The sequence below is a fragment of the Carcharodon carcharias genome, chromosome 3, assembly GCF_017639515.1.
Source record: "Carcharodon carcharias isolate sCarCar2 chromosome 3, sCarCar2.pri, whole genome shotgun sequence".
In the NCBI taxonomy this organism is placed as follows: domain Eukaryota; kingdom Metazoa; phylum Chordata; class Chondrichthyes; order Lamniformes; family Lamnidae; genus Carcharodon; species Carcharodon carcharias.
The window spans coordinates 14,280,161-14,307,487 of NC_054469.1; the positions used below are offsets into that span (position 1 = coordinate 14,280,161).

At 46.6% G+C, this 27,327-nt stretch overlaps 1 protein-coding gene across 3 annotated transcripts in view; it reads left to right on the forward strand.

The window, feature by feature from the left end:
- Nucleotides 1-2,726: 2,726 nt before the first annotated feature.
- The window catches only part of cyldl (cylindromatosis (turban tumor syndrome), like), a 45,324-nt gene continuing 20,723 nt past the window's right edge, over nt 2,727-27,327 (forward strand). The window contains exons 1-6 of one of the 3 annotated variants that reach the window (XM_041184879.1): nt 2,727-2,970; nt 8,628-9,107; nt 11,609-11,884; nt 12,818-12,923; nt 17,191-17,402; nt 25,417-25,570. In XM_041184879.1, the coding sequence (XP_041040813.1) occupies nt 8,658-9,107; nt 11,609-11,884; nt 12,818-12,923; nt 17,191-17,402; nt 25,417-25,570 (1,198 nt within the window). In that variant the 5' untranslated portion in view covers nt 2,727-2,970; nt 8,628-8,657. Of the gene's footprint in view, nt 2,971-3,013; nt 3,210-8,627; nt 9,108-11,608; nt 11,885-12,817; nt 12,924-17,190; nt 17,403-25,416; nt 25,571-27,327 lie in introns of those variants that run through there. The other 2 variants (XM_041184880.1, XM_041184881.1) reach the window with 2 other exon arrangements.

The following is a 27,327-nucleotide window of genomic DNA, read 5'->3' on the forward strand; positions in this document are numbered from 1 at the left end:
TGAAGTCAAAGTGAAATGAATTAATCCAAAGGAAGATAAAGTTAGTGGAAGTGTAGTAAAGTTAAGTTATTAGTAATATATTCTACTCATTCTACTTCTCTAAGTGTAATAAATAGTTTTTAGAGTTACAGGAAGGCAGGTCAGCTTGGCTGAGTGGAGTGTACATCCTGCGGTATGTGTGAAGTCGTGGACACACCATGTGTTCCTGACAAACACATCTGGAGGAAGGGTCACCAGCTGCACAAGCTTGAGCTCTGGGTTTCAGAACTTGAGCGGTGTCTTGAGTCACTGTTGTGCGTCCGTGAGGCAGAGGACTATGTGGATTGCACGTTTCAAGAGGTGGTCACACGGAGGTCAGTAGCGTGCAGCCAGAGAAGGAACGTGTGACCACCAGGCTGTCTAAGAGAACCAGGCAGGTAGTACATGAGTCCCCTGAGTCTAACCTGCTTGCTAACCAGTTTTCCATTTTGGATGCTGATCAGGGCGATGTCCCTCAGGGGAGTGCAGCCAGAACTAAGCCTGTAGCACCACAGGCAGCTCAGCTGTAAGGGGGTGTGTGGGGAGGAATGGAGTACGAGAATGGAAGGGCAATAGTTAAAGGGGATTCCATAGTCAGGAGATCAGAAAGGCATTTCAGAGGCAGTAAATGTGTCTCCAGGATGGTGTGTTGCCTCCCTGGCGCCAGGGTCAAGGATGTCACGGAGTTGCTGCAGGACAACCTTTGGGGGAAGGGGGATCAGCCAGAAGTAGTGGTCCACATTGGTACCAACAATTTAGGTAGGAAGAGGGATGAGGTTCTGAAAGCAGATTTTAGGGAGTTAGGAAGGAAATTAAAAAGCAGGACCTCAAGGGCAGTAATCTCAGGATTACTCCCAGTGCCACGTGCTATTGAGCATAGGAATAGGAGGATTGATCGATTAAATATGTGGCTGGAGAACTGGTGTAGGAGGGTGGGCATCATATTTCTGAGGCATTGGGCTGTTTCTGGGGCCGGTGGGACCTGTACAAGCTGGACAGGTTACATCTTAACAGGACTAGGACTGATATACTCACAGGGAAATTTACTAATGCTGTTGGTGTGCGTTTAAACTAGCTTGTCAGTGGGATGGAAACATGAGGGGTGGCCCAAATTGGAAGACAGTAAAGTTGGGAACAAGAAGTAGTAGTGAGACTAGAAGGCAGGAGAAACAAAGCAGAGCACTGAGTATGCTTCGGATGGAGAGTTATGTCAAAAAGACAAAGTTAAGGGCTCTCTACCTGAGTGTGCGCAGAATTCACAATAAGGTAGGTGATCTAAAGACACAAATAGAGGTAAATGGGTGAGATATAATTGCCATTTTGGAAATATGGCTGCTTGGTGACCAAGACTGGGAACTGAATATTCAAGGATATTCGTTGTTTAGGAAGATGGGAAAGGAGTTGGAGCTGCACAGATAAGGGATCAGTGCATTAGTAAGGGAGGATCTCAGATCGGAAGAACAATGTGTGGAATCTGTTTGTGTGGAGCTAAGAAACACCAAAGGGCAGCAAACATTGGTTGGAGTTGTTTACAGGCCACCAAACAGTAATGGTGATGTGGGGCATGATGTTAATCAGGAGATGAGAGAAGCGAGGGCGATACAGTCATCATGGGCGACTACAATCTGCATATAGACTGGGTAAACTAATTGAGCACTAATGCTGTGGAAGACGAGTTTCTGGAGTGTGTTAGGGATGGTTTTCTAGAGAAGTATGTTGAGGAGCCAACTAGAGGACAGGCTTAATTAGATCTAGTATTATGCAATGAAAAAGGGCTAATTAACAATCTCGTGGTAAAAGAACCTTTAGGGATGAGTGACCACAATATGATAGAATTTTACATTATGTTTGAAAATGAGGAGTTCACTCTGAAGCAAGGGTGTTAAAGTTGAATAAGGGAAACTATGAAGGCATGAGGGACAAATTGGCTGAGGATGATTGGGAAAATACATTAACGATATGACCGTACATATGCAATGGATAGTCTTCAAAGAACTATTACATAGCTTACAGCACCTATACATTCCTTCAAGGTGCAAAACCCCAAAAAAGTCAATCAACCATGGCTGACAAAGGAAGTTGGGGTTTGTATAAGATTGAAAGAAAAGGCTGATAAAGGTGCCAGAAGTAGTAGTAAACCTGAGGATTGGGAGGTTTTTCGAAGACAGCAAAGGAAGACCAAGAAACTGGTATAGAAAGGGAGAATAAAATATGAATGGGGAATAGTGAATTGGCAGAGAAGCTAGATGAATACTTTGTGTCTCTTTTCACTGAGGAAGATACAGGAAATCTCCCAGATTTAGAGATCCAAGTGACTCGGGGAAAATGAGGAGTTGAAGGAAATTAGTATGGGTAAGAAGGTTGTGTTGGAGAAATTAATGGGACTGAAAGTTGATAAGTGCCCAGGACCTGATATTCTGCAGTCCAGAGTGTTGGAATAGAGTGTTGCTGTAGAGATGGCGCATGCGTGGAGGTGTCTTGTAGTTTTGTGCTAGCTTGGGTTGGTGTTGAGGGTGGTTTGGGATGGGTTTGAGCCAGTTTGGATAGTGTTAGGGTGGGGTTTATGGGAGCGTGAGGTTGATTTTGGTCTGATTGGTGCTGCTTTTGGAGCTTTCCGGCCGGCAGGCGTTTAAACCTCCGACCTACAGAGGGAGATGATCTGCATCATTGCCTAACAGCTCACTCTCTCTCTCTCTCTCTTTGTGACCAGGGATCTGTCAGTGTTTTAAATCCCCCCAAAAGGCGGAAGCAGCGAGTGAACCGCAGGAGGAAGAGAGACAGATCGACAGACATTGAAATAATACAATCCAGTTTGAACAGCTGAGACAGGAGCAGCTCCGGCAGACACCAGCTCTCTGCTGTATCCAAGCGTGGGGGATACAGAGTAACACAGGGGACCAAAAGTGCAACATTTGGACATCACCCATCGTTTCACCTCAGCTCCTGGCCCAGGTAAACACTGCAGATCAGTCAGGACAGCACAGGATATACTGCTAACACTCAGCAAGAGTTAGGAAGAGTTCATCTTTAAGGAATGAAAACCTAAAATGCGTTGCAGGTCTGGCAGCATCTGTGGGAGAGATGAGCGAGTTTGGAACCATCAGAACAGGTCAATCTGCTGCAGCAATTGTTTTTCACTTTCAGTTTCGTTTTATTATCTTCAAACCTGCGGGCGAGATTAATTTTTATTGGTGAGTTATTGTGATCTCGAATACACTGCTTGGAAGAGAAGAGAAAACGGATCAAGTAGTAACTTTAAAAAAAAAATGAGCAAAGTCTGCAGGGTTGAGGGGAAAGAGCAGCTAGGGACAATGGCATGATTTAATAGAGCTGGCAGGGACATGATGGGCTGAATGGCCGCCTGCGCTGTGTGATTCTGAGTTTACCCATAATACATTAGAGTGACTTGCATTTTTATAGCACCTTTTCACTGCAGGATGTCCCAAAGGGTATCACAGCTAATTTTGAAGTGTAATCACTGCTGTAATGTATGAAACACGACAGCCATTTGCACATAGCAAGATCCCACCATTGGCTATGTTATACAATGGCCAGGATTTTTTTTAGCAATGTTGGTTAAGGGGTAAGTATTTGCCAGGACATAGGTGAGAACTTCCTTGCCCTTCTTCAAAGGTGCCTTCGACAGCGCCTTCCAAACCCAAGACCACTACCATCTAGAAGGACAAGGGCAGCAGGTAGATGGGAACACCACCACCTGGAGTCACCATCCTGACTTGGAAATATATCGCCGTTCCTTCACTGTCACTGGGTCAAAATCCTGGAACTCCCTTCCTAACAGCACAGTGGGTGTACCTACATGTGGTTGAAGAAGGCAGCAGCTCACCACTGCCTTCTCAAGGGCAACTAGGGATGGGCAATAAATGCTGGCCTAGGCAGTGAAGCCCACATTCCATTGTATAACATAGCCAATGGTGGGATCTTGCTATGTGCAAATGGCTGTCGTGTTTCATACATTACAGCAGTGATTACACTTCAAAATTAGCTGTGATACCCTTTGGGACATCCTGCAGTGAAAAGGTGCTATAAAAATGCAAGTCACTTTAATGTATTATGGATAATATTAAATGAATGAATATTAAAAAGAAGAATAGTGCCGTGCGATCTTTTATATCCATCTGAGAGAGGCCTTGGTTTAACGTCTCGTATGGAAGATGGCACCTCTGACAGTGTGGCACCCTCTCGGTATTGCACTGGGAGGGTCAGCCTGGATTTTGTGCTCAAGTCCTGGAGTGGGACTTGAACCCGGAACCTTGTGACCCAGAGGTGCATATGCTGCCCATTGATTGGTAGTGCACTTTGAATCTCAAAATAGGAGAAAGAGGCCAATCTGCCCATCATCATCCTCGTGCTAGTTCTTTGGTAGAGCTTTCCAGTTAATCCCACTCCCTGGCTGTTTCACTGTAGTCTCGTAAAATTATTTCCCTTCAAGTGTTCATCCAGTCTCAGCTTTGATATGTCGGAGAAGGGGCTTGTGGTTGTACAGAACCTTCTCTGGCCTCTGGATGTTGCAAAGTACTTGGCAGCCCATGAAGTGCCATCATTGTTGGAATTTAGACCCCTGTGTCACCACATTGCAGTGAAACAGACAGGGAACCTTCAATCAGAGAGGCTCCCACCCTGAACCATTAAACCTCTCACAGATGTGGGTTAACCTCATGTACAATCTCAGCACTTTCTATTTTTATACCTGGAAAGAGTTCCAACTGAAAAATTACTGAATTCTAGACCCTTCAGTTCTTATAGGTGGTGCAGTAAAACAACAACTTGCATTTATATAGCATCTTTAATGTAGGGGACCATTGGAAATGGTTTCATGGGAGTGATTATCAATGATAGAAAGGCACACCCAGCCAAAATAAGGTGATATTAGGGCGGGTGACTATAAGATTGATCTTGAGGAGAGTCTTAAAGGAGGAATGTTTGTTACTAAGAAAGACTTTTATCATTAGGCCAGATTATCTAGTCCTAATAAGATTGTTGTGGGATCTTGCTGTGTACAAAATGGCTGTGACATAGCTCCTTTCACAACCTTGGGATGTGCTAAAATGAATCGCAGCCGTCGAAAGTGTAGTCACTGTTGTAACGTGGCAGCCCATTTGTACATAGCAAGATCCCGCAACAATGTTGTCATGACAGAATAATCTGTTTTTGTGATGATGGTTGAGGGATAAATATTGGCCAGAACAGTGGGGAGAACTCACCTCCTCTTCTTCAAAATAGCCCCCTGGGATCTTTTACATCCACTTGAGAGGGCAGACACAGCCTCAGTTTAATGTCTCATGTGAAAGACGGTACCTCCAACAGTGCAGCACCCCTTCAGGTGCTGCACTGGATTGTCAGCTTGGATTTTGTGCTCAAGTCTTTGGAGTGGGACTTGAACCCACAACCTTGCGATTCATCAGCAACTGCACTATCCTCTGAGCCATCGTTATACACACGTGTGGTCCTGAACCAGCGAATCAGAGGATGAGGTCATGACAAGTTGGGAAACTGAATTGAACAACTTCTGTTAGAACCAAAAAAGTGGTCAAGAAGCTGCCTCACGATGGCCTTGAGGGAAGGAAACCTGTCTCCCCCCCCCCCACTCCTCTTCCCTGGCCGTCCTTGCATGTGACTCCAGGGCCACACTGCATGGTTGAGTCTTCGTGTCATCAGGGGGCAGCTCAAGTTTTAAACAAATTCTTTCATGGGATGTGGGCGTCGCTGGCAAGGCCAGCATTTGTTGCCCATCCCTAATTGCCCTTGAACTGAATGACTTGCTAGGCCACTTCAGAGGGCAGTTAAGAGTCAACCACATTGCTGTGGGTCTGGAGTCACTGGTAGGCCAGACCAGGTAAGTCAGCAAATTTCCTTCCCTAAAGGACATTAGTGAACCAGATGGGTTTTTACAACAATCGATGATAGTTTAAAAAAATTGGTTCATGGGATCAGTGGGGGTCACTGGGGGTTGGGTGGGGCGGGGGAGGGTGGGTGGTACGTGGTAATCAGCAGGAGGTTTCTTTGCCCCATGTTTGACCTGATGCCATGAGACTTCATGGAGTCGAAGTTGAGGGCTCCCAGGGAAACTCCCTCCCGACTGTAAACCACTGTGCTGCCACCTCTGCTGGGTCTGCCCTGTCGGTGGGACAGGACATACCCAGGGATGGTGATGGTGGTGCCTGGGACATTATCTGTAAGATATGATTCAGTGAGGATGACTATGACAGGCTGTTGTTTGACTATTCTGTGAGACAGCTCTCCCAATTTTGGCACAAGCCCCCAGATGTTAGTAAGGAGGACTTTGCAGGGTCGACAGGGCTGAGGTTGCCATTGTCTTTTCCTGTACCTGGGTCGATGCCAAGTGGTCCATCCAGTTTCATTCCTTTTGGGCTTTGAGACAACCAAGTGGCTTGTTGGACCATTTCAGAGGTCAATTAAGAGTCAACCACATTGGGTCTGGAGTCACATGTAGGCCAGACCAGGTAAGGATGGCAGGTTTCCCTCCCTAAAGGGCACTAGTGAACCAGGTGGGTTTTAACAACAATCGACGATTGGTTTCATGGTCATCGTTGGATTTTTAATTCCAGGTTTTTATTGAATTCAAATTCCACCATCTGCCGTGGCAGGATTCGAACCTGGGTCCCCAGGGCATTACCCTGGGTCTCTGGATTACTAAACCCTCTATGTTTGAATAAGATCGCCTCTCATTCTTCTAAACTCCAATAGGACCTTTCTTCATCCCAGAAATCAGCCTGGTGAACCTTCTCTGAACTGCTTCCAATGAAAGTAAAATCCCTTCGTAAGTAAGGGGAACAAAAACTGTACATGGTACTCCAGGTCACCAATGCCTTGTACAGTTGTAGAAAGATTTTCCTACTTTCATTCTCCATCTCCCCTTGCAATAAATGCCAACATTCCATTTGCCTTCCTAACTACTTGCATGTGAACTTTGTGATTCATGTATGAAAACACTTGGATCCCTCTACACCGCAGCATTCTGCAGTCTCTCTCCATTTAAATAATATTCTAAACAAAAACAGAATTACCTGGAAAAACTCAGCAGGTCTGGCAGCCTCGGCGGAGAAAAAAAGAGTTGATGTTTCAAGTCCTCATGACCCTTCAGCAGAACTAGGTGAATCCAAGGAAGGGGTGAAATATAAGCTGGTTTAGTGTGGGGGGGGGAGGTTGGTTGGGTGGTGGGGGGGTGTGGTTGTAGGGACAAGCAAGCAGTGATAGAAGCAGATCATCAAAAGATGTCACAGACAAAAGAACACAGAGGTGTTGAAGGTGGTGATATCTAAACGAATGTGCTAATTAAGAATGGATGGTAGGGCACTCAAGGTATAGCTCTAGTGGCGGTGGGTGGAGCATAAAAGATTTAAAAATAATGGAAATAGGTGGGAAAAGAAAAATCTATATAATTTATTGGAAAAAACAAAAGGAAGGGGGAAGAAACGGAAAGGGGGCGGGGATGGAGGAGGGAGTTCAAGATCTAAAGTTGATGAATTCAGTATTCAGTCCGGAAGGCTGTAAAGTGCCTAGTCGGAAGATGAGGTGCTGTTCCTCCAGTGTGCGTTGGGCTTCACTGGAACGATGCAGCAAGCCAAGGACAGACATGTGGGCAAGATAGCAGGGTGGAGTGTTAAAATGGCAAGCGACAGGGAGGTTTGGGTCATTCTTGCGGACAGACCGCAGGTGTTCTACAAAGGGGTTGCCCAGTTTACGTTTGGTCTCTCCAATGTAGAGGAGACCACATTGGGAGCAACGAATGCAGTAGACTAAGTTGGGGGAAAAGCAAGTGAAATGCTGCTTCACTTGAAAGGAGTGTTTGGGCCCTTGGATGGTGAGGAGAGAGGAAATGAAGGGGCAGGTGTTATATCTTTTGCGTGGGCATGGTGAGGTGCCATAGGAGGGGGTTGAGGAGTAGGGGGTGATGGAGGAGTGGACCAGGGTGTCCCGGAGGGAACGATCCCTACGGAATGCTGACGGGGGGTGAAGGGACGATGTGTTTGGTGGTGGCATCATGCTGGAGTTGGCGGAAATGGCGGAGGATGATCCTTTGAATGCGGAGGCTGGTGGGGTGATAAGTGAAGACAAGGGGGACCCTATCATGTTTCTGGGAGGGAGGAGAAGGCGTGAGGGCGGATGCGCGGGAGATAAATAATATTCTACTTTTCTTCCCACAGAGAGAGAGAGAGAGAGACAGGGAGCGGGACAGACACACAGAGACAGAGAGAGAGAAACCTGTGGACAGAAACATAAAGGCAGGCAGATAAACAATGGACACAGATGACGAGAGAGAGGCAACAGTCAGACAGAGTCTCAGGCAACAGAGAGGCAGATGGAGAACGGACGCAGAGATGGATCGAGAGATAGGCAACAATGACAGGGGACAGATAGTCAGACACAGACAGTGACAGACAGACAGACTCTCAATCCCTGTAGTATTGGCTGGATTGAAGGCTGTGACCTTTATCCAGAGAGTCAAAGTTAAATTTCTCCAGTGAGAACAACAGACCCAAGAGAAAATATTCATTTTATTCCCTGTCAACCCCACCCTCCCACAACCCCCGCCCCCATCTCTTAACTGTTTCTCTTCTATTCTTCAGGATTTTTGTAACTGATTTTACAAAGCCGTGATGTTCTTCCCCAGTAAGAAAGAGACTAAATACCTCTACTTCATTTTAATGGAAGACTTGCCTGTCAACGACCGTGTCTTTCCTGCCGGGAATATTGCCCTTATTGCCGAGACTGACTACCTGAAGGAGATGCAGGCCGAGCCTCAGGCACCTGGCCGCAAACTGAAGTTCCACCTGGTGGAGGCAGATGTGCACCTCGCCCTGGAGGTGGACAGCCTGCACCAGCTGAGCCAGCAGGAGGCGGGCTTGCTCCAAGCAGTCAGCCCGTCCGCTCGCCGCTTCAGCCTCTACCTGGAGAAGGAGATGTTGGAAAACGCACGGCAGATCCGCCAACTGGACCTAGTGACTGTCGAGTACAAATCCAAGTCACTGCCTGGGATCGTCAGGTACATCGGAAGCATATGCGACATGCCGAAGCTTTCCGGAACATTCTTTGGAATTGAGTTACAGGTAGGCTTCACGGAAGGTGCAACAAAGTGTCCCTTTCGAATACTCATTATTTTATATATAAACCACCCCGAACCTTTCGATTAGATTCCAGTCTGTAACTCACTCCCGGGTATCTGTTATTCTATATATAAACCACCCCAAACCCCTCGATTAGATTCCAGTTTGTAACTCACACCCAGGTATCTGTTATTCTATATATCAACTACCCCGAACCCCTCGATTAGATTCCAGTCTGTAACTCACACCCGGGTATCTGTTATTCTATATATAAACCACCCCGAACCCCTCGATTAGATTCCAGTCTGTAACTCACTCCCGGGTATCTGTTATTCTATATATAAACCACCCCGAACCCCTCGATTAGATTCCAGTCTGTGACTCACTCCTGGGTATCTGTTATTCTATATATAAATCCCCCAAACCTCTCGATTAGATTCCAGTCTGTAACTCACTCCTGGGTATCTGTTATTCTATATATAAACCACCCCGAACCCCTCGATTAGATTCCAGTCTGTAACTCACTCCCGGGTATCTGTTATTCTATATATAAACCACCCCGAACCCCTCGATTAGATTCCAGTCTGTAACTCACTCCCGGGTATCTGTTATTCTATATATAAACCCCCCCCAAACTCCAGAATTAGATTCCAGTCTGTAACTCACTCCCGGGTATCTGTTATTCTATATATAAACCACCCCGAACCCCTCGATTAGATTCCAGTCTGTAACTCACTCCTGGGTATCTGTTATTCTATATATAAATCCCCCGACTCTCTCGATTAGATTCCAGTCTGTAACTCACTCCCGGGTATCTGTTATTCTATATATAAACCACCTGAACCCCTCGATTAGATTCCAGTCTGTAACTCACTCCCGGGTATCTGTTATTCTATATATAAACCACCCCGAACCCTCGATTAGATTCCAGTCTGTAACTCACTCCTGGGTATCAGTTATTCTATATATAAACCACCTGAACCCCTCGATTAGATTCCAGTCTGTAACTCACTCCTGGGTATCTGTTATTTTATATATAAACCCCCCCCCAAACTCCAGAATTAGATTCCAGTCTGTAACTCACTCCCGGGTATCTGTTATTCTTTATATAAATCCCCCGAACCCCTCAATTAGATTCCAGTCTGTAACTCACTCCCGGGTATCTGCTATTCTATATATAAACCACCCCAAACCTCTTGATTAGATTCCAGTCTGTAACTCACTCCCAGGTATCTGTTATTTTATATATAAACCCCCCCGAACCCCTCAATTAGATTCCAGTTTGTAACTCACTTCCTGGTATCCATTATTCTATATATAAACCCCCTGAACCCCTCGATTAGATTCCAGTTTGTAACTCACTCCTGGGTATCTGTTATTCTATATATAAATCCCCTGAACCTCTCGATTAGATTCCAGTCTGTAACTCACTCCCAGGCATCTGTTATTCTATACATAAACCGCCCTAAACCCCTCGATTAGATTCCAGTCTGTAACTCACTCCCAGGTATCTGTTATTCTATATATAAACCCTCCCGAACCCCTCGATTACATTCCAGTTTGTAACTCACTCCCGGGTATCTGTTATTCTATATATAAACCCCCCTGAACTCCTCGATTAGATTCCAGTTTGTAACTCACTCCTGGGTATCTATTATTCTATATATAAATCCCCCGAACCCCTCAATTAGATTCCACCCAGGTATCTGTTATTCTATATATAAACCACCCCGAACCCCTCGATTAGATTCCAGTCTGTAACTCACTCCCGGGTATCTGTTATTCTATATATAAACCCCCCGAACCCCTCGATTAGATTCCAGTTTGTAACTCACTTCCTGGTATTCATTATTCTATATATAAACCCCCTGAACCCCTCGATTAGATTCCAGTCTGTAACCCACTCCCGGGTATCTGTTATTCTGTATATAAACCCCCTGAACCCCTCGATTAGATTGCAGTCTGTAACTCACTCCTGGGTATCCATTATTCTATACATAAACCCCCCCGAACCCCTCGATTAGATTCCAGTTTGTAACTCACTCCCGGGTATCTGTTATTCTATATATAAATCCCCCGAACCCCTCAATTAGATTCCAGTTTGTAACTCACTTCCTGGTATCCATTATTCTATATATAAACCCCCTGAACCCCTCGATTAGATTCCAGTCTGTAACTCACTCCCGGGTATCTGTTATTCTGTATATAAAGCCCCCGAACCCCTCGATTAGATTGCAGTCTGTAACTCACTCCTGAGAACCCAGTACAGATATTCCCCATTTAAAGTGTGTTCTAATAATGCATTTTTTTTTAAAGTGCTGTTGTAAGTTAGGGATATTACCGGAATAGCGCTCCCTCCATTTTCATTTCAGCAAGATCACTGAGCGTCATCGGTCTCTTTTATCAACAAACTGTCGCTTTGCCTCCCCTCCTACTCACCGCCTCCCTCCTGCTCCCACCCCCCTTCTCCTCTTCCCTTCTATTTTAATTCCTCCCCGTTGCAGGTGGAGGGGGAAGCAGAGGACCAAGATGACGGAAAGTTTGGCGAGCAGCAGTACTTCCACTGCAAGAAGGGGTGCGGCATCTTCGTGCCGTTTAACAAGGTCACGCTGCGATGGAGCTTCGGGGAGGCGGGAGGTGTGAAGACCCACGACGTGCGGGTAGATCGCTCCGTGAACACTGGAGACCGGGTGGTCGTCTGCGTCGAAGAGGAAATGAAAGGGGGGACGGTGATGGGGTTCATGGATGGGGGCTTGGCGGTACTGGTCAACCTCGAATCAGTGAGTGAAACCGTGGCGTCGGCTAATGGTCTTTTTTATCAGGCAGTGTTAGGGCAGCCCAAGTCCCAGCTAGAATGGAGGCAATTGGTTAATTTCCCCTGCCAATCACACCTAGAGGACCTCGCATACCGGGATTGATTTCATAAACGACATAAACTATCCTCCACATACCGGGCGATTAAAATCCTGCTATTGTCGGGGGACTGTGCTGTAGTTTCGGTCGTGAGTTCGGTCCTGAGAAGCTCTGAGGTAAAGTTGACAATTGGCTTTGAATCCTTCTGTAAATTCTACCCCTCTCCAACTCCTTTCCTGACACAGCGATGTCAATACTCAATCTCTGGTGCGGGGGGGTGTGGTGGGTGGCGGGTGGTGGCAGGTTGGGAGGGACAAAGCTCAGTCGAGCATGACTCCCCTCGTACACTCCCTTTCAGTTGTGGCTGTGTGGGTGGCGCCCTCACCTGTGAGTCAGAAGGTTGTGAATTCAAGTCCCACTCCAAGACACCCGAGCTCAGAATCTAGGCTGAAAATCCCACCGCGCGCGGTACTGAGGAAGTACTACGCCGCCGGAGGTGCCATATTTCGGCTGAGATGTTGAACCGAGGCCCCATTTGCCCTCTCCTAAAGGATCCCAGGGCGTGGGAGCTCTCCTGATGTCTTGGCTAGTGTTTCTCCCCATAATTACCTGAATTGCTGTATGTGGGAGCTTGCTGTGTACACCAGGGGGAGCTGGAACCTGCCTACCCTAGAGGCATTTGACAGACAATTAAGTTCCCCCCCCCCCCCACCCCCCCGCCGCACCCTCCTTTTCTCCTATTCTCTTCCCCTCTCTTTATTCCCTTCACTCTTTTGGCTCTCCGAGGCAGTGCTTTCATCAGCGAGCGTCGCCTTTGGTGTGTGGATGTCCAAGCTGAGGGTTGCTTCACTCTGTTGCAGGACCAGGTGAACGGAGAGGAACCGAAGATGCCACTGAGGGTGCCGCTGCATTCCATAATAAAGGAAAACATGCTTCTAACTGTCGGGAGCATCCGGCGGAGTACCTGTGAGTCTTGATGAAGCGTCAAAGGGGGTGGTCGGGGAGGGGAGTTGGGACCGATCTCGGATGATACCCGAGAGAGGGACGTTAGGCTGGCACACTCGATTTCTCCTGGCTGTTGCTGTGGTCTCTGCCCAGGGGCACCCTCTGCCCAGGGACAAGGTGTGCACAGTAGCTCCAATCTGCCACCTCAGTGCTTCCTGTTAGAAGATGGTTTATCAATTTGCCTCACTAACAACTGTGGCCATGTTACAATATTCCATTGGCTATGAAGAGAAATTACTATTCCACACACATTATCCATCCTCCTCATTCAAAACCCCGCTGGCCCCTTGACTCCAGTTATTTTCCCTGGGACCCTTTTGACCCCATTGTCCGCCCGATCCATTACTCAGTTCCTGGCCCATGGCCCATTAACCCTCTCCTTGCTGAACTATATTGGCTCTCGGCCTCCAGTTTAAAACTCCCGTCCTCACGTTGAAGATCTAACCATAGCCATGTCCCTGTAACTTTCGCCTGCAAACTCCCCATCTCCCACCCAGTTTTCTCTCTACCAGCGGCAACCAAGTTCTCAGCCACCCTGGTGTCTTTGGTTTTTATTCTCTCATAGGATATGGGCATCGCCGGCATTTGTTACCCCAAATCTAGTTGCCGTTTCAGAGGATTCACACGTAGGCCAGGCTGGGGTAAGGACAGCAGATTTCCTCCCCTAAAGGGACATTAGTGACCCAGATGGGTTTTAACAACAATCGATGATAGTTTCATGTTCACCATTACTGAGGCTAGCTTTTAATTCCAGATTTTATTAATTTGGTTTAAGTTCCACCAGCAGCTGTGATGGGATTTGACCCCGTGTGAGAATTAGCCCGGGCCCCTGGATTACTAGTCCAGTGATATTACCATACACCAGCATCTCACCCTGGATCTTGTATCCTCCACTTCTCAACCTGTCTCTCTGCCCTCCTTAAAACTTACCCTTTGACCAAGCTTTTGATCTCCCTTTCATTGCCTCACTGTACTTGCACAACTGTGAAGCACCTTGGGACATGTTTCAGAGGTGCTACATAAATGCAGGTTGCTTTTGTTATGTAAATACAAGCTTTTTTTTCTAATTGTCTCAAAAAAACCCCCCCAGGTCCTCAGAACATTCTTCCTATTGCTCGTGTTGCCATTGTTTTACATTGAGTTCATCCATGACGCTGCCTCCTAGAGGTGATGTCCTCTCACTGCGTGTATCTGACCCCGTGCTGTACCTGTCCTGGGAGTGTTTGATGGGGACAGTGTAGAGGGAGATTTACTCTGTATCTAACCCGTGCTGTACCTGTCCTGGGAGTGTTTGATGGGGACAGTGTAGAGGGAGCTTTACTCTGTATCTAACCCCGTGCTGTACCTGCCCTGGGAGTGTTTGATGGGCACAGTGTAGAGGGAGCTTTACTCTGTATTTAACCCTGTGCTGTACCTGCACTGGGAGTGTTTGATGGGGTCAATGTAGAGGGAGCCTTACTGTGTATCTAACCCCATGCTGTATCTGTCCTGGGAGAGTTTGATGGGGACAGTGTAGAGGGAGCTTTACTCTGTATCTAACCCCGTGCTGTACCTGTCCTGGGAGTGTTTGATGGGGATGGTGTAGAGGGAGCTTTACTCTGTATCTAACCCCGTGCTGTACTTGCCCTGGGAGTGTTTGATGGGGACAGTGTAGAGGGAGCTTTACTCTGTATCTAACCCCGTGCTGTACCTGTCCTGAGAGTGTTTGATGGGGATGGTATAGAGGGAGCTTTACTCTGTACCTAACCCCGTGCTGTACCTGTCCTTGGGAGTGTTTGATGGGCACAGTGTAGAGGGAGCTTTACTCTGTATCTAACCCCGTGCTATACCTGCCCTGGGAGTGTTTGATGTGGGCAGTGTAGAGGGAGCTTTACTCTGTATCTAACCCCGCTGTACCTGCCCTGGGAGTGTTTGATGTGGGCAGTGTAGAGGGAGCTTTACTCTGTATCTAACTCCCCGCTGTACCTGTCCTGGGAGTGTTTGATGGGGACAGTGTAGAGGGAGCTTTACTCTGTATCTAACCCCGTGCTGTACCTGCCCTGGGTGTGTTTGATGGGGACAGTGTAGAGGGAGCTTTACTCTGTATCTAACCCCGCGCTGTACCTGCCCTAGGAGTGTTTGTAGTGGTCCCCATACCTAAAATGAATCCTACTGCCCCAGTCTCTCTCCAAGCTTTCTTCAGAACTGGGAAAAAGTTAGGGATGTAATAGATCTTAAGCGGGTGAAAAGAAACAAAAATGAAGAGCTGTGAAAGGATGGAAGGCAGGAGAGATTAGATAACAAGAGTGTTGCTTGTGTAGGGCCAAAGGGAGTGGGATTGGAACAAGTAAAGAAACAAAAGATGTGCCCAGAGGAGGTACGAGTGACAGAACGATGAACAGCTACCGCTTGAAAGCAAAAAAAAAGACTAAGATAAAAACGTTTTGTTTTTCTCTGACCTATTGAGTATTTCCCATGTTTTCTGTTGTTATTTTAGATTTCCAATGGCCGTAGCATTTTGCTTTGCCTTATTGGTTTGCCTTTCTATAAAAGGGAGAGGTGATGGTGTAGTGGCAACGTCATTGAACCAATAAGACCCAGACTAATACTCTGGGGACAGGGGTTCAAATCCCACCACGGCAGCCGGTGGGATTTAAATTCAATTCATAAATCTGGAATATAAAGCTAGTCTCAGTAATGGTGACCATGACAACTATCGTCAATTGTCGTTTAAAAAAAACCCATTCTGGGAATCCGCCGTCCATACCTTGTCTGGTTTAACATCTGTCTCCAGACACACATGTGTGTTTGACTCTTAATTGCCCTAGCGAGCCACTCAGTTCGAGGGCAATTACAGATGGGCAACAAATGCTGGTCCTGTTGGTGACAACTCACATCCCATGAAAGAAGCTTGCTCTGGTGAGCATTTCTGCAAAAGTGTGTGGGAAGGCTGTGTCCAATGGAAATGTGACAAACATCAAGCCACATAATTATTGACTCCACCCTCACACTTTTCTTCACAGGGACGGAATGAGGGAGGCTGGAATGCTTTGCCACAGGGAGCGGTCGGTTATGGTTCAATTGGGTTGTGCCTGGGAGTGTATTTATATCAACGTAACCCTGAATGTGGTCCCTGTGGTTGGGTGGAAAGCAGCTCATGGTGCTGACCTTTACAGTCCAATATTAGGTCAGAAATATTCGGAGATTTGTAATTCCCTCCACAAATCGGAGAGAGGGGTGCAGAACAGGATTATAATGTCAAAAACTTGAAACCAACCTCTGGTATCTGGTTATGAGGGAGGTGGATAGTGTGGGGATGACTAACCTGCTCTCTAGAGGGAGATTAGTTATTTATATATGCAAGTTGGGCAGCGAGTCTCATACTTTTAGAAGCTATCTAGATATAAGGGCTTGAAAGGCAATACCTCAGGGCAGCTGAAGGAAGCGAGAATAGCCAATGCAGTTAGATGAGCACTGCAGGCCCATCCTCCCTCTGGTTGCGGCCTGGTGTCGCAGGCTTTGCTTCTCTGTGGCCTAATATCACATGCCTTCCTGACCATGGCCACGGCTTAATCTCCCAGGCCTCTCCTCGCTCTGGCGACAGGCCTAGTGGCGCAGGCCTCCTTCGCCGACAACCAATCAGCCACTCCCTGGCCGCTGGCCATGAAACAGAGTCAAAAATTCGAAATGCAGGACACTTGCATCACCACATTTCCAGATATTCAGGTCCCTGCCCTGTTGTGGCTGTTGTGTTAATGCCAAATGGGCCCGTTGACAACCTGAATATATATTCTCCATCAAAAAAGCTAAAAGGCAAGGGAGCAATTCTGGGTGGACAGGCTTGTGCCAGATACCACTTGACTATTTATCAATACTATCAATCCTTGAATAAGAACATGTTGCCGAAGCTTTTTTGCCTCGCGCTCATCGGGACAAACACAAGAATGCCAAATTTCAAACGATCACAACAATTTATACTACAGGAGGAAAGAGAGCCGATTGGCTGGCAAACCGACCCTGATTCAACCTAATATCAACCCTAGAATTATTTTTTTCACTCTCGCTCGCTCCCATTGGCAAAATGGGAAGCCAGTCAGGAGCTCGCCCCGTGTGAGGGAAATGCAGGACCACTGGCCCAAAGGTCGTCGGGGGTAGGTTAGGGTCGTGGCCTTCGACCCCCGCTAGTTTAAACAGGCTGACTTGAGGAGTCGATGGTTATTTTTCTTTTCTTCTCTTTCTTCCAATCCAGCCAGAGAGAGCCAGGTCTTGGGGGATGGAGGCTGGCTACATGAGGGCCTGAACCGAGACCTCGTGGAAAATGGAGGGAGCCGGTCAGATCGCTACCTGGGAGTTAAATCTGTTGTTCAAATCGACATGGGAAAAGGGCAGTTGATGACTGGAGTCATCCAGTGGATGGGTCACCTACCAGCAATGATGGGCGAAATTGCTGGTGTCGAGTTGGTAAGGAGAAGGTTGGCACTTTTTCCAGGGACGGTGGATAACACATTAGCTCAAGCAGTGCAATTCCCAATGGCAGCACTGCCTTTCAACCATCTAGGCCTCACTCCCTGCTGTTCCATCCCTAAACGTCTCCATCTCCTTAAACCCACCTCTCCGTTTCCCCTCTCTGACTCACCATTAGCCCTCCATGAAGGCCCTTGGATGTTTTCTCTGTGTCAAGGGCCCCACAGCATTAATGAGTCTGTGCGTTTCTCTCCTTTCTCTCTCTGATGATTGCGATTCTGATCTCCTTTGCTTCATTGAAGTAGCCACTGTGTGTGTGTGCATGTGTGTATGTGTGAGAGAGCATAGAAGGAAATGGTCTCGGCCATTCAACTGCAGAAGCATCACATTCAGCAATAGTGTCAATGAATAGTGATTGGGGTCTTTTTAGTTAACCACACATGAGGGTCACCGGAGGCCTAACTGGGCAGAGGTAGCAGGTTCCTTTTCCTGAAGGACCTAAGAGAAGCACTTTGGGTTTTTAAACGATGAAATGGTAGCTCGGGTGGATATTTTCCCTGGCACCTAATTACCAGAAGTTCATAGTTTGCCATTGGGCCTGGTCGTCCGTGTTGCATTCTGTGTTCTGACTGCTGTAGGACTGGGTCCTCGTTGCCACTCTGTGTGGGGTGTTCATCTACTGGGCAGAATGGACTGGATGCCTTTTGCAAATACCATTCCTTCAACCCATAGTAGGTGTTGCTGAGCCCCTTCCTCACAGGCCAGGAGATCACACCCCTGCTGCGTCATGGGTTCAAGTCCCGCTAACCATTGCTCAGTGGGGATGTCATGACTCACCTCCTGACTCCCCGCCCACCATCCACGAGGCACAAGTCAGGAGTGTGATGGGATACTGCTTTATTTCCCCCTCCCCACTCTGCAGATTTCTTTTGCACCGCCTCTCACTGAATGTTGACTCTCGCCGAAGAACAGGGTACCTTGTATCTGCACCGACTTTGAAACTCCCCTCAGTTTGTGGCACTCTTGTCTCTGAGTCAGAGGGCCGTGGGTTCAAGTCCCACTGAAGGGTGGGAAAATCTAGGCTAACCCTCCCAGTGCCGCACTGAAGGAGTTCTGCATTGTTGGAGGTGCTGTGTTTCAAATGCAATGTTAAACCGAGGCACCCTCAGCCCTCAGGTTAATGTAAACGATCCCATGGCATGATCTTACTGAATGGCAGAGCAGGCCCGAGGGGCTGAATGGCCTACTCCTGCTCCTAATTGGTATGTTTGTGCGGCGTTGTCCGAAGGAGGGCAGGGGAGCTGTGCCTGTCTCGGTGTCTTGACCACCGTTTTTCCAGTATCACTAAAGACCAATTATTCAGTCGTTACCACAGTTCTGCTGTGTTTTCCTATAAAACAACAGTGACTATGTTTGAAAAGATTTTTTTGGGGAGGTCCTAAAGTTGTATTCAGTGTTAAATATACTCACATAAAACATCCAGCATAGAAACAGGCCTTTTGGCCTAACTGGTTTGCTCCATGCTATCTGTCTCTCACCATTTCCCTTCTATTCGTTTCTCCCTTCTTTATCTACCTTGTCCTTAAATACATCTATACTAATAGTTTCAACCATTCCCTGAGGTAGTGAGTTCCACATTCTCACCAGTCTCTTGATACAGATGTTTCTCTTGAACTCTCCATTGGATTTATTACTGACTTTTATTTTATTCATTCATGGGATGTGGGCTTCGCTGGCTGGGCCAGCATTTATTGCCCATCCCCAATTGCCCTTGAGAAGGTGGTAGTGAGCTGCCCTCTTGAACCACTGCAGTCCATGTGGTGTGGGTACACCCACAGTGCTGTTAGGGAGGGAGTTCCAGGATTTTGACCCAGCGACAGTGAAGGAACGGAGATATATTTCCAAGTCAGCATGGTGAGTATCATGGAGGGGAACTTCCAGGTGATGGTGTTCCCATTTATCTGTTGCCCTTGTCCATCTAGATGGTAGTGGTTGTGGGTTTGGAAAGTGCTGTCTAAGGAGCCTTGGTGAATTCCTGCAATGCATCTTGTAGATGGTACACACTGCTGCTACTGTGCATCAGTGGTGGAGGGAGCGAATGTTTGTGGGTGTGGTGCCAATCAAGTGGGCTGCTTTGCCCTGGATGGTGTCCAGCTTCTTCAGTGTTGTGGGAGCTGCACTCATTCAGGCAAGTGTAGAGTATTCCATCACACTTCCTGACTTGTGCCTTGTAGATGGTGGAGAGGCTTTGGGGAGTCAGGAGGGGAGTCACGATATCTCCTAGTTTTGTACTCCTCCAAGATACTTTTTCTGTGTCTACCCTATCAAACCCTTTCCTAATCTTAAAGACCTCTTTTAGGTCACTCCCCACCCCCCCAGTCTTCTCTTGTTTCTAGGGAAAAGAGCATGTTAATTTTTTCTTTTTTGATGGGATGTGTGTGTCTCTGGCAAAACCAGCATTTGTTTCCCATCCTAATTGCCCTTGATCTGAGTGGCTTGCGAGGCCATTCCAGAGGGCAGTTAAGAGTCAGCCACATTGCTGTGAGTCTGGAGTCACATGTAGGCCAGACCAGGTAAGGATGGCAGATTTCCTTCCCTAAAAGGCATTCCATGATAGTTGTCACCGTTACTGAGATGTGATTCCAGATTTTATTAATTGAACTTAATTGAAGTTGCTGTGGTGGAATTTGAACGTGTGTCCCCAGAGCATTAGCTGGGCCTTTAAATTACTAGTCCTGTGATATTACCACTACACCACCATCTCCCCATCTTCTTGATACATATAACCTCTCAGTTTTAGTATTATTCTTGTAAAGCTTTTTTGCACCTTCTCCAATGCCTCTATGTCCTTTAGTGAATAAGGAACTGTTCACAGTACTCAAAATGTGGTCTAGCCAAGATTCTCTACAAGTTTAATAACTTCTCTACTTTACAATTCTATCCCTGTAGAAATGAATCCGTGTTATGGTTTGCTTTTTCTTATGACCTTACTGATCTGCGTTGCTACTTTGTGATTTGTCTATTTGTTCCTCGACCCAATTTGGACACACGGGGCTGGATTTTCCTGATGGAAATGGAAAACAGAAGTCGGGACAGTTTCCACGTCCCGAACCCGCTCCCTGGGGGAGACATTCACTCATTGGGATCTTCACAGGGACATTCCTTTAATTGGCACGGAGATAGGTTCCCTGTTCACGTGAGGCTGGTGGGCGGGTTCTCAAAACTGGAGGGCCAATCAGAGACCTTCCAGTTTGAGAGGAACAGCTGGCTGTGATGGCAGGGTAAGGAATAGAGAGAGTTGACGTTTCGAGTCCTCATGACCCTTCGACAGAACTTGAGTTCGAGTCCAAGAAAGACTTGACTCTTTCTTGGACTCGAACTCAAGTTCTGTCGAAGGGTCATGAGGACTCGAAACGTCAACTCTTTTCTTCTCCGCCGATGCTGCCAGACCTGCTGAGTTTTTCCAGGTAATTCTGTTTTTGTTTTGGATTTCCAGCATCCGCAGTTTTTTTGTTTTTATCTAAGGAATAGAGAGAGTGCTTCAAGATGGAGACACCTTTTCTCTCACTCACCCTCTCATGCTCTCTCTCCCACTCGCTCTCAAACACTCTCCCTAGTACAGTTTAAGTTTGTTATGGACAAAGAAATTGACAAATTGCAAAAAAAATGTTTTGGATTGGGGAGAGTGGATTTTAGTAAAATAAGGCACGATCTGGCCAAGGTAGACTGGGAACAGCTACTTGTGGGGAAATCTACAGAGGAGCAGTGGGGGGTGTTCAAAAAGGAAATGGGGAGGGTACAGGCTCAACATGTTCCCTCTAGGGTGATAGGAAGGAGTAACAAGCCCAGAGAACCATGGATAACCAGAGATATTCAGGTTACGATGAGAAGGAAAAGAGAGGCTTTTAGCAGGTACAAGGAAAGCAAGTTAGCAGAGGCATTAGTGGAGTACAGAAAGTGCAGGGTGGAGCTTAAGAAATCAATTAGGAGAGCAAAGAGGGGATTTGAGAAAGATCTGGCTGGTAAAAGTAGGGAGAATTCTAAGATATTCTATAAATGTATCAATGGGAAGGGGATAATCAGGGAAAGAGTAGGGACCAAGGGGGCAATCTATGGGTGGAGCCAGAGGACATCGCTAGAGTGTTGAATGAATACTTCACATCTGTCTTCACCCAAGAGAATGAGGATGAAGGTATCGAACTCGGGGAGAGAGACTGCAATGTTCTGAAGCAAATTGATATAGGGAGTGACAAGGAATTGGAGGTATTGGCAGGCTTAAAAGTGGACAAATCTCCAGGTCTGGATGATTTGTGTCCCAGACTGCTGAGGGAGGCAAGGGAGGAGATTGCAGGGACTCTGACCCGAATTTTTAATTCCTCTCAGGTCACAGGGGAGGTGCCAGAGGACTGGAGAACAGCTAATGTGGTTCTGCTATTTAAGAAGGGTTGTAGAGATAAGCCAGGGAACTTTAGGCCAGTGAGTCTCACGTCAGTGGTAGGGAAACTATTGGAGAAAGTTCTGAAGGAGAGTATCTATCTCCACTTAGAGAGGCAAGGTTTGATCAGGGATAGTCAGCATGGCTTTGTCAGAGGGAGGTCATGCCTAACAAGTTTGATTGAATTTTTTTAGGAGGTGACCAGGTGTAGATGAGGGTAGTGCAGTTGATGTAGTTTATATGGATTTCAGCAAAGCCTTTGACAAGGTCCCACATGGGAGATTTATAGAGAAGGCAAATGCACCTGGGATACAAGGTAATTTGATAAGGTGGATTCAAAATTGGCTTAGTTGTAGGAGACAGAGGGTGATGACAGAAGGATGCTTTAGTGACTGGAAGCCAGTGTCCAGTGGCGTACCACCGGGATCTGTGCTCGGTCCTCTATTATTTGTCATTTATATAAACGACATAGATGACGATGTGAGGGGTAGGATTAGTAAATTTGCGGATGAGACAAAGATTGGCCGGGTGGTTAACAGTGAGGTTGAGTGTCTTGGGCTACAGGAAGGTATAGATGGGATGGTCAAATGGGCAGATAAGTGGTAGATGGAATTTAATCCTGAAAAGTGTGAGGTGATACACTTTGGAAGGAGTAATTTGACAAGGAAGCATTCAATGAACGGCATGGCACTAGGAAGTTCTGAGGAACAAAGGGACTTTGGTGTGTATGTCCATAGATCTCTGAAGGCGGAGGGGCATGTTAGTGGGGTGGTGAAAAAGGCATATGGGATACTTGCCTTTATCAAATGAGGCATAGATTATAAAAGTAGGGAGATCATGTTGGAGTTGTATAGAACCTTGGTGAGGCCACAGCTGGAGTACTGTGTGCAGTTCTGGTCACCACATTATAGGAAAGATATGATTGCACTGGAGAGGGTGCAGAGGAGATTCACCAGGATGTTGCCTGGGATGAAACATTTAAGTTATGAAGAGAGGTTGGATAAACTTGGGTTGTTTTCGTTGGAGCAGAGAAGACCGAGGGGCGACCTGATCGAGGTGTACAAGATTATGAGGGGCATGGACAGGGTGGACAGGGAGCAGCTGTTCCCCTTAGTTTAAGGGTCAGTCACAAGGGGGCATAAGTTCAAGGTGAGGGGCAGGAGGTTTAGAGGGGATGTGAGAGAAAACTTTTTTACCCAGAGGGTGGTGACAGTCTGGAATGCACTGCCTGGGAGGGTGGTGGAGGCGGGTTGCCTCACATCCTTTAAAAAGTACCTGGATGAGCACTTGGCCCATAGCCTTGAATGTTATGATGTGCCAAGTGCTGGTAAATGGGATTAGGTAGGTAGGTCAGGTGTTTCTCACGTGTCTGTGCAGACTCGATGGGCCGAAGGGCCTCTTCTGCACTGTGATTCTGTGATCCCTCTCTCTCTCTCTCTTTCACATTCTCTCCCTCTCTCTCTCACACTCTCACCCTCTCCTCCCAACATCTTTAAGTTTTCAAATGAAAATTGATTCTTGCAGCCAGGCCACCACTCTGTGGGGGGGGTAGGTGAGGGGAGGTTTCTCCAGTCGGCCACCTTTAATTATCCTTAGCAAGGCCCTTAATGAGGCTGATTGGCTAGCTGCTGTGGGGCAGCCCTGCCGGACCTCAATCCCACCTCCAAAATAATGGTGGGGAGGTGAGATGGAGCAGGAGAGCTGGCTAATTCTTGACCACGTCCTCCACCAAATCCAGCCCCAAGTGGAGCCAAAAATCTAGCCCAAGGTGTATGTGACCTCCTTATTCTCTGACCAAAATGCACCACCTCACATTTATCTATATTCAAATTAATTTGCCAATTACACTCCCATTCTGATAGGTTATTAATGTCTTCCTGTATTTTATCACAGTTCTCCTCTGTGTTAACTACAAATCCCCACTTATTGTCCACAAATTTTGGCATTTTACTTCCGATTTCATGAAACGAACAGAGGGCCATTCCTTGAGCAGATTCCTGCTACATCCGATGTGGAATAATGGTCCTAGCACCAATCCCTCTGGAATTCTAACTTTTGCCAGTCTGCCCTTAACTCTCCCTTTCCTGTTCTGTAGCCAGCTGTCTGTCCATTCTGCTATTTGTCCCTAACTCCACATGTCCTGACCTTAGCCATGAGTTTACTGTGTGCAGTCCGGTAACAAACGATATTCCATCTACCGTGTTACCCCTATCTCCCCCACTGCTTCAAAAAAATTGAATAAAATTGGTGAAACATGGCTTTCCCTGTTGGAATTTGTGCTGACTGCTCTTTATAATATCAGTTTCTCAGTGTCTTTCTATTTCATCTTTCATTAAGCATTCCACTACCACTGCCATTAAGCTAATTGATCTATGGTTACCTGAGCTTGTTCTATCTCACTTTGTATATATATATATATATATTTATATAAATGAATCCTATTAGCTGTTCACCAGTCCCCCGTTACTATTCTCTTTTCTCATTTCTTTTACATGTAATATTCCCTCTGCTATTTCCTCCTAACGCTTCTTATTTTTGGCAGATTGAGTCGACCTGGTCCAGGGTTTTTATCCTCTGAGTTTGATTAGTTTATCAATTATCTGTCCCCCTTTCTATCTTTAAATATCTTTATATCCTTTTTGATCTTTTCTAATGTTACGTCTGCCATAGTTTCCTGGTAAATATCGGGGAAAAGTCATTATTTCATATTTCTGCCATTTCGCTGTAGTTCATTGGGATTGTTGGTATCATCTTTGACTGTCATGGATCACCGCCTCTGTCTGTCCTGTGCTGCCCTCTCACATTCCACGTCAGTCAACTTCATCCAGTCCATTATATCCATCCATCATTTTCTCCTCGGTTTTCCCCCTCCTACCTTTTTATAGGTCGATCTTTCCTTCTAATAACTGTCCCTGTCTTAGGACATAAGAAACAGGAGCATGAGAAGGCCATTCAGCCCTTCCAGCCTGCTCCATGGGTCTTAACACCTCCTCTAATGATGTGACCAAAATATTGTATCTTTCTCCGATGTTAGGCTGTTATTTCCTCTCTTCTCCAGCCATTTACAGCACTTTCTCCTCTGTCGGTGTAGGACATGGAGAACTTCCCCCGTTTGTCCATTCAGCCTGTCAATTGTCTCCTTGTTTATTGTCCATGAGGCATATAACATAGAATGCAGCACCTCAGGATTCTTGTCCTAAGATTCAGGTTCAGTTTCTTTCATGTTAACGTGCCCTTCATTCTGACAAAGCTGCTCTTGGCTATCTCCGTTCTCCTTTGGACCTCACAATCACAGCTCCCATCATCCGTGATCCTCGGCCCGAGATGTGCAAAACCTTTCACTGTTCCATTTACTTTTCACTTCTTCACTTCCCACGGGTTAGGTCCCTGCATTTCACTGTTATCTTGGTCATCTTCCCATTCATCCTTGTTCTGTATTCCACGCTCTATCCCTTGGTGACCCTATTCCCATTCCCATTTATTACTTATGCGTGTAGAGGACTGTTTTATAATTTTCTTTTTTTTAATCCCTTGATAATTTAATTTCACCAGCTGTCCTTTGTCTTCCTAACGCAGGATGAAGACAAAGGATTTTCGGACGGGACCTGGAAGGGGCATCGATACTTCCAATGTGCAGCCAAAAGAGGCATCTTTGTCCGAGCAGCATCTTGCCAACCCGACACCAGGTTCCAGTCTCTGGCTATAACTCTGGAGGACCCAGAGCGAACCAGTAAGAGTTTCTTGCTCTAAATTTCCTCTCATCTTCATGTTCAGCTATTTATTCACCAAGATAAGTGGCGAGTGACCAGAGGCCCTTAGCGCGGGTCACCCCAAGTGTGGGCTGGGGTAGGTTAAAGGGCAAAGGCAAAAGTTGAGGTGGGTCAGGAAGGATCAAGATTAGGCTTTGAGAAAGCTTAAAGGTCATGAGTGGTGGGGCGGAGGGTGCAGGTGTCAAGTTTCCACAGATTTGGAGATTCAGGCCAAGAATGGATCAAAGGGTGAGGGGGTGGGGGGATGATGATGAAGGTGAGATTTAGGTGTAGGACCAGCTATCACCACCTCCCACCTCTCCACCAATTCTAACGGAGGTTAGTGCAATTGATATTGTCATTATTTCAAGAGGAATGGAGATGAAAGGGGAGGAAGTGATGCTTCAGTTGTACAGGGACTTGGTCAGATCCCCTTCTGAAGTAATGCGATCAGCTCTGGGAACCGCGCCTCAGAATGGATAGATTGGCCTTGTTTGTGAAGTTGATCCCAAGCCAGTTGGTAAAGTATGAAACTAGTCACTAATACTTTTCCCGGTAATAGGTTTATTTACAGAATGCAGCGTTACAATATGTCTGCTTCCTACCTACCACCAACTCGGTGTCCCAGCAGTCTCTCTTCATACTCTTTTGAGTAAACCAATGGGGGAAAAAAAAGCTAATTAACAAATGAACTAATTAAATTGACAGGCCCTTAAAGGGGCACTGTAATAAAAGAGAGAACTTTAAAGGAAACCTAACTGATCAAATTAAGATGTTGTTTCGGGGGCTGATGATGCATTCCAGCCCCTGCAGTGACCACAGGTCACAGAAGGCACCAACTATACTGGTGGACACCGTGTGCTCCCTCACCCGGGGCACCCAAATACGGACATGACTATGGCAGAGGGGCACACGGTTGGGCCAACAGTCTCTCTTTACACTCTTTTGGGTACAAACTTAAAACAAATGAGCAAATTAACAAATCAGATTAGAGTGCTACCCCTTAAAAGGGCACTGTAACAGAAACAAAACTCCAAAGGAAACTGATCTAACTAAATCAAAATGTCATTTTGTGGGTTGAGGAAGCACTCTAGCTTCTGCAGTGACCACTAGTCACAGAAGGCTGAACATGTACTGGAAGCTACATATATTAATACACTGGTTTCTGTTCTTTGCAGACAGAGAGAATATGTACACACATTGTCCCTGTTTCAGCTAAACAAAATAAGTGACAGCCATTCACTGACTCATTCCTCAGGGCAATGCCTTGACCAATTAGGTTCAAGTTGCCTGGTTTAAATTTTAAACAATGCTTGGCAGTTAACTGTCAGTCATCGTCACTGGTGCATCCTTCATGGAAACACCCCTACCAATCAGAGTCCACTTGCCCACCAATCAGCACTCTCTTCACATGCAGTATAAATTGTTGTTTTCCCCTTTTATTGGTATTCTTGCAAAGGAAACTTACAAAATCAAATTAAAACGTCGTTTTTGGGACCAATGATTTAGTTCACCCCGCCCCCTCCGCCCCCCATAGTGCCCACCGGTTGTGGAAGGCCTCAATTGCGCTGGTTGGCACTGCATGTTCCAGGGACATCTGGCCGTGAACATAGCTGTGGCAGAGGGGCAGACAGTTGGGCTGATCTTTATAAGTGCTCTAGGTACTTGATTTAACAATACCCTTCACCCGTGTATCTTTAACATTATAGGGGGTGCAGTACAGATTTACCCAGGCTTA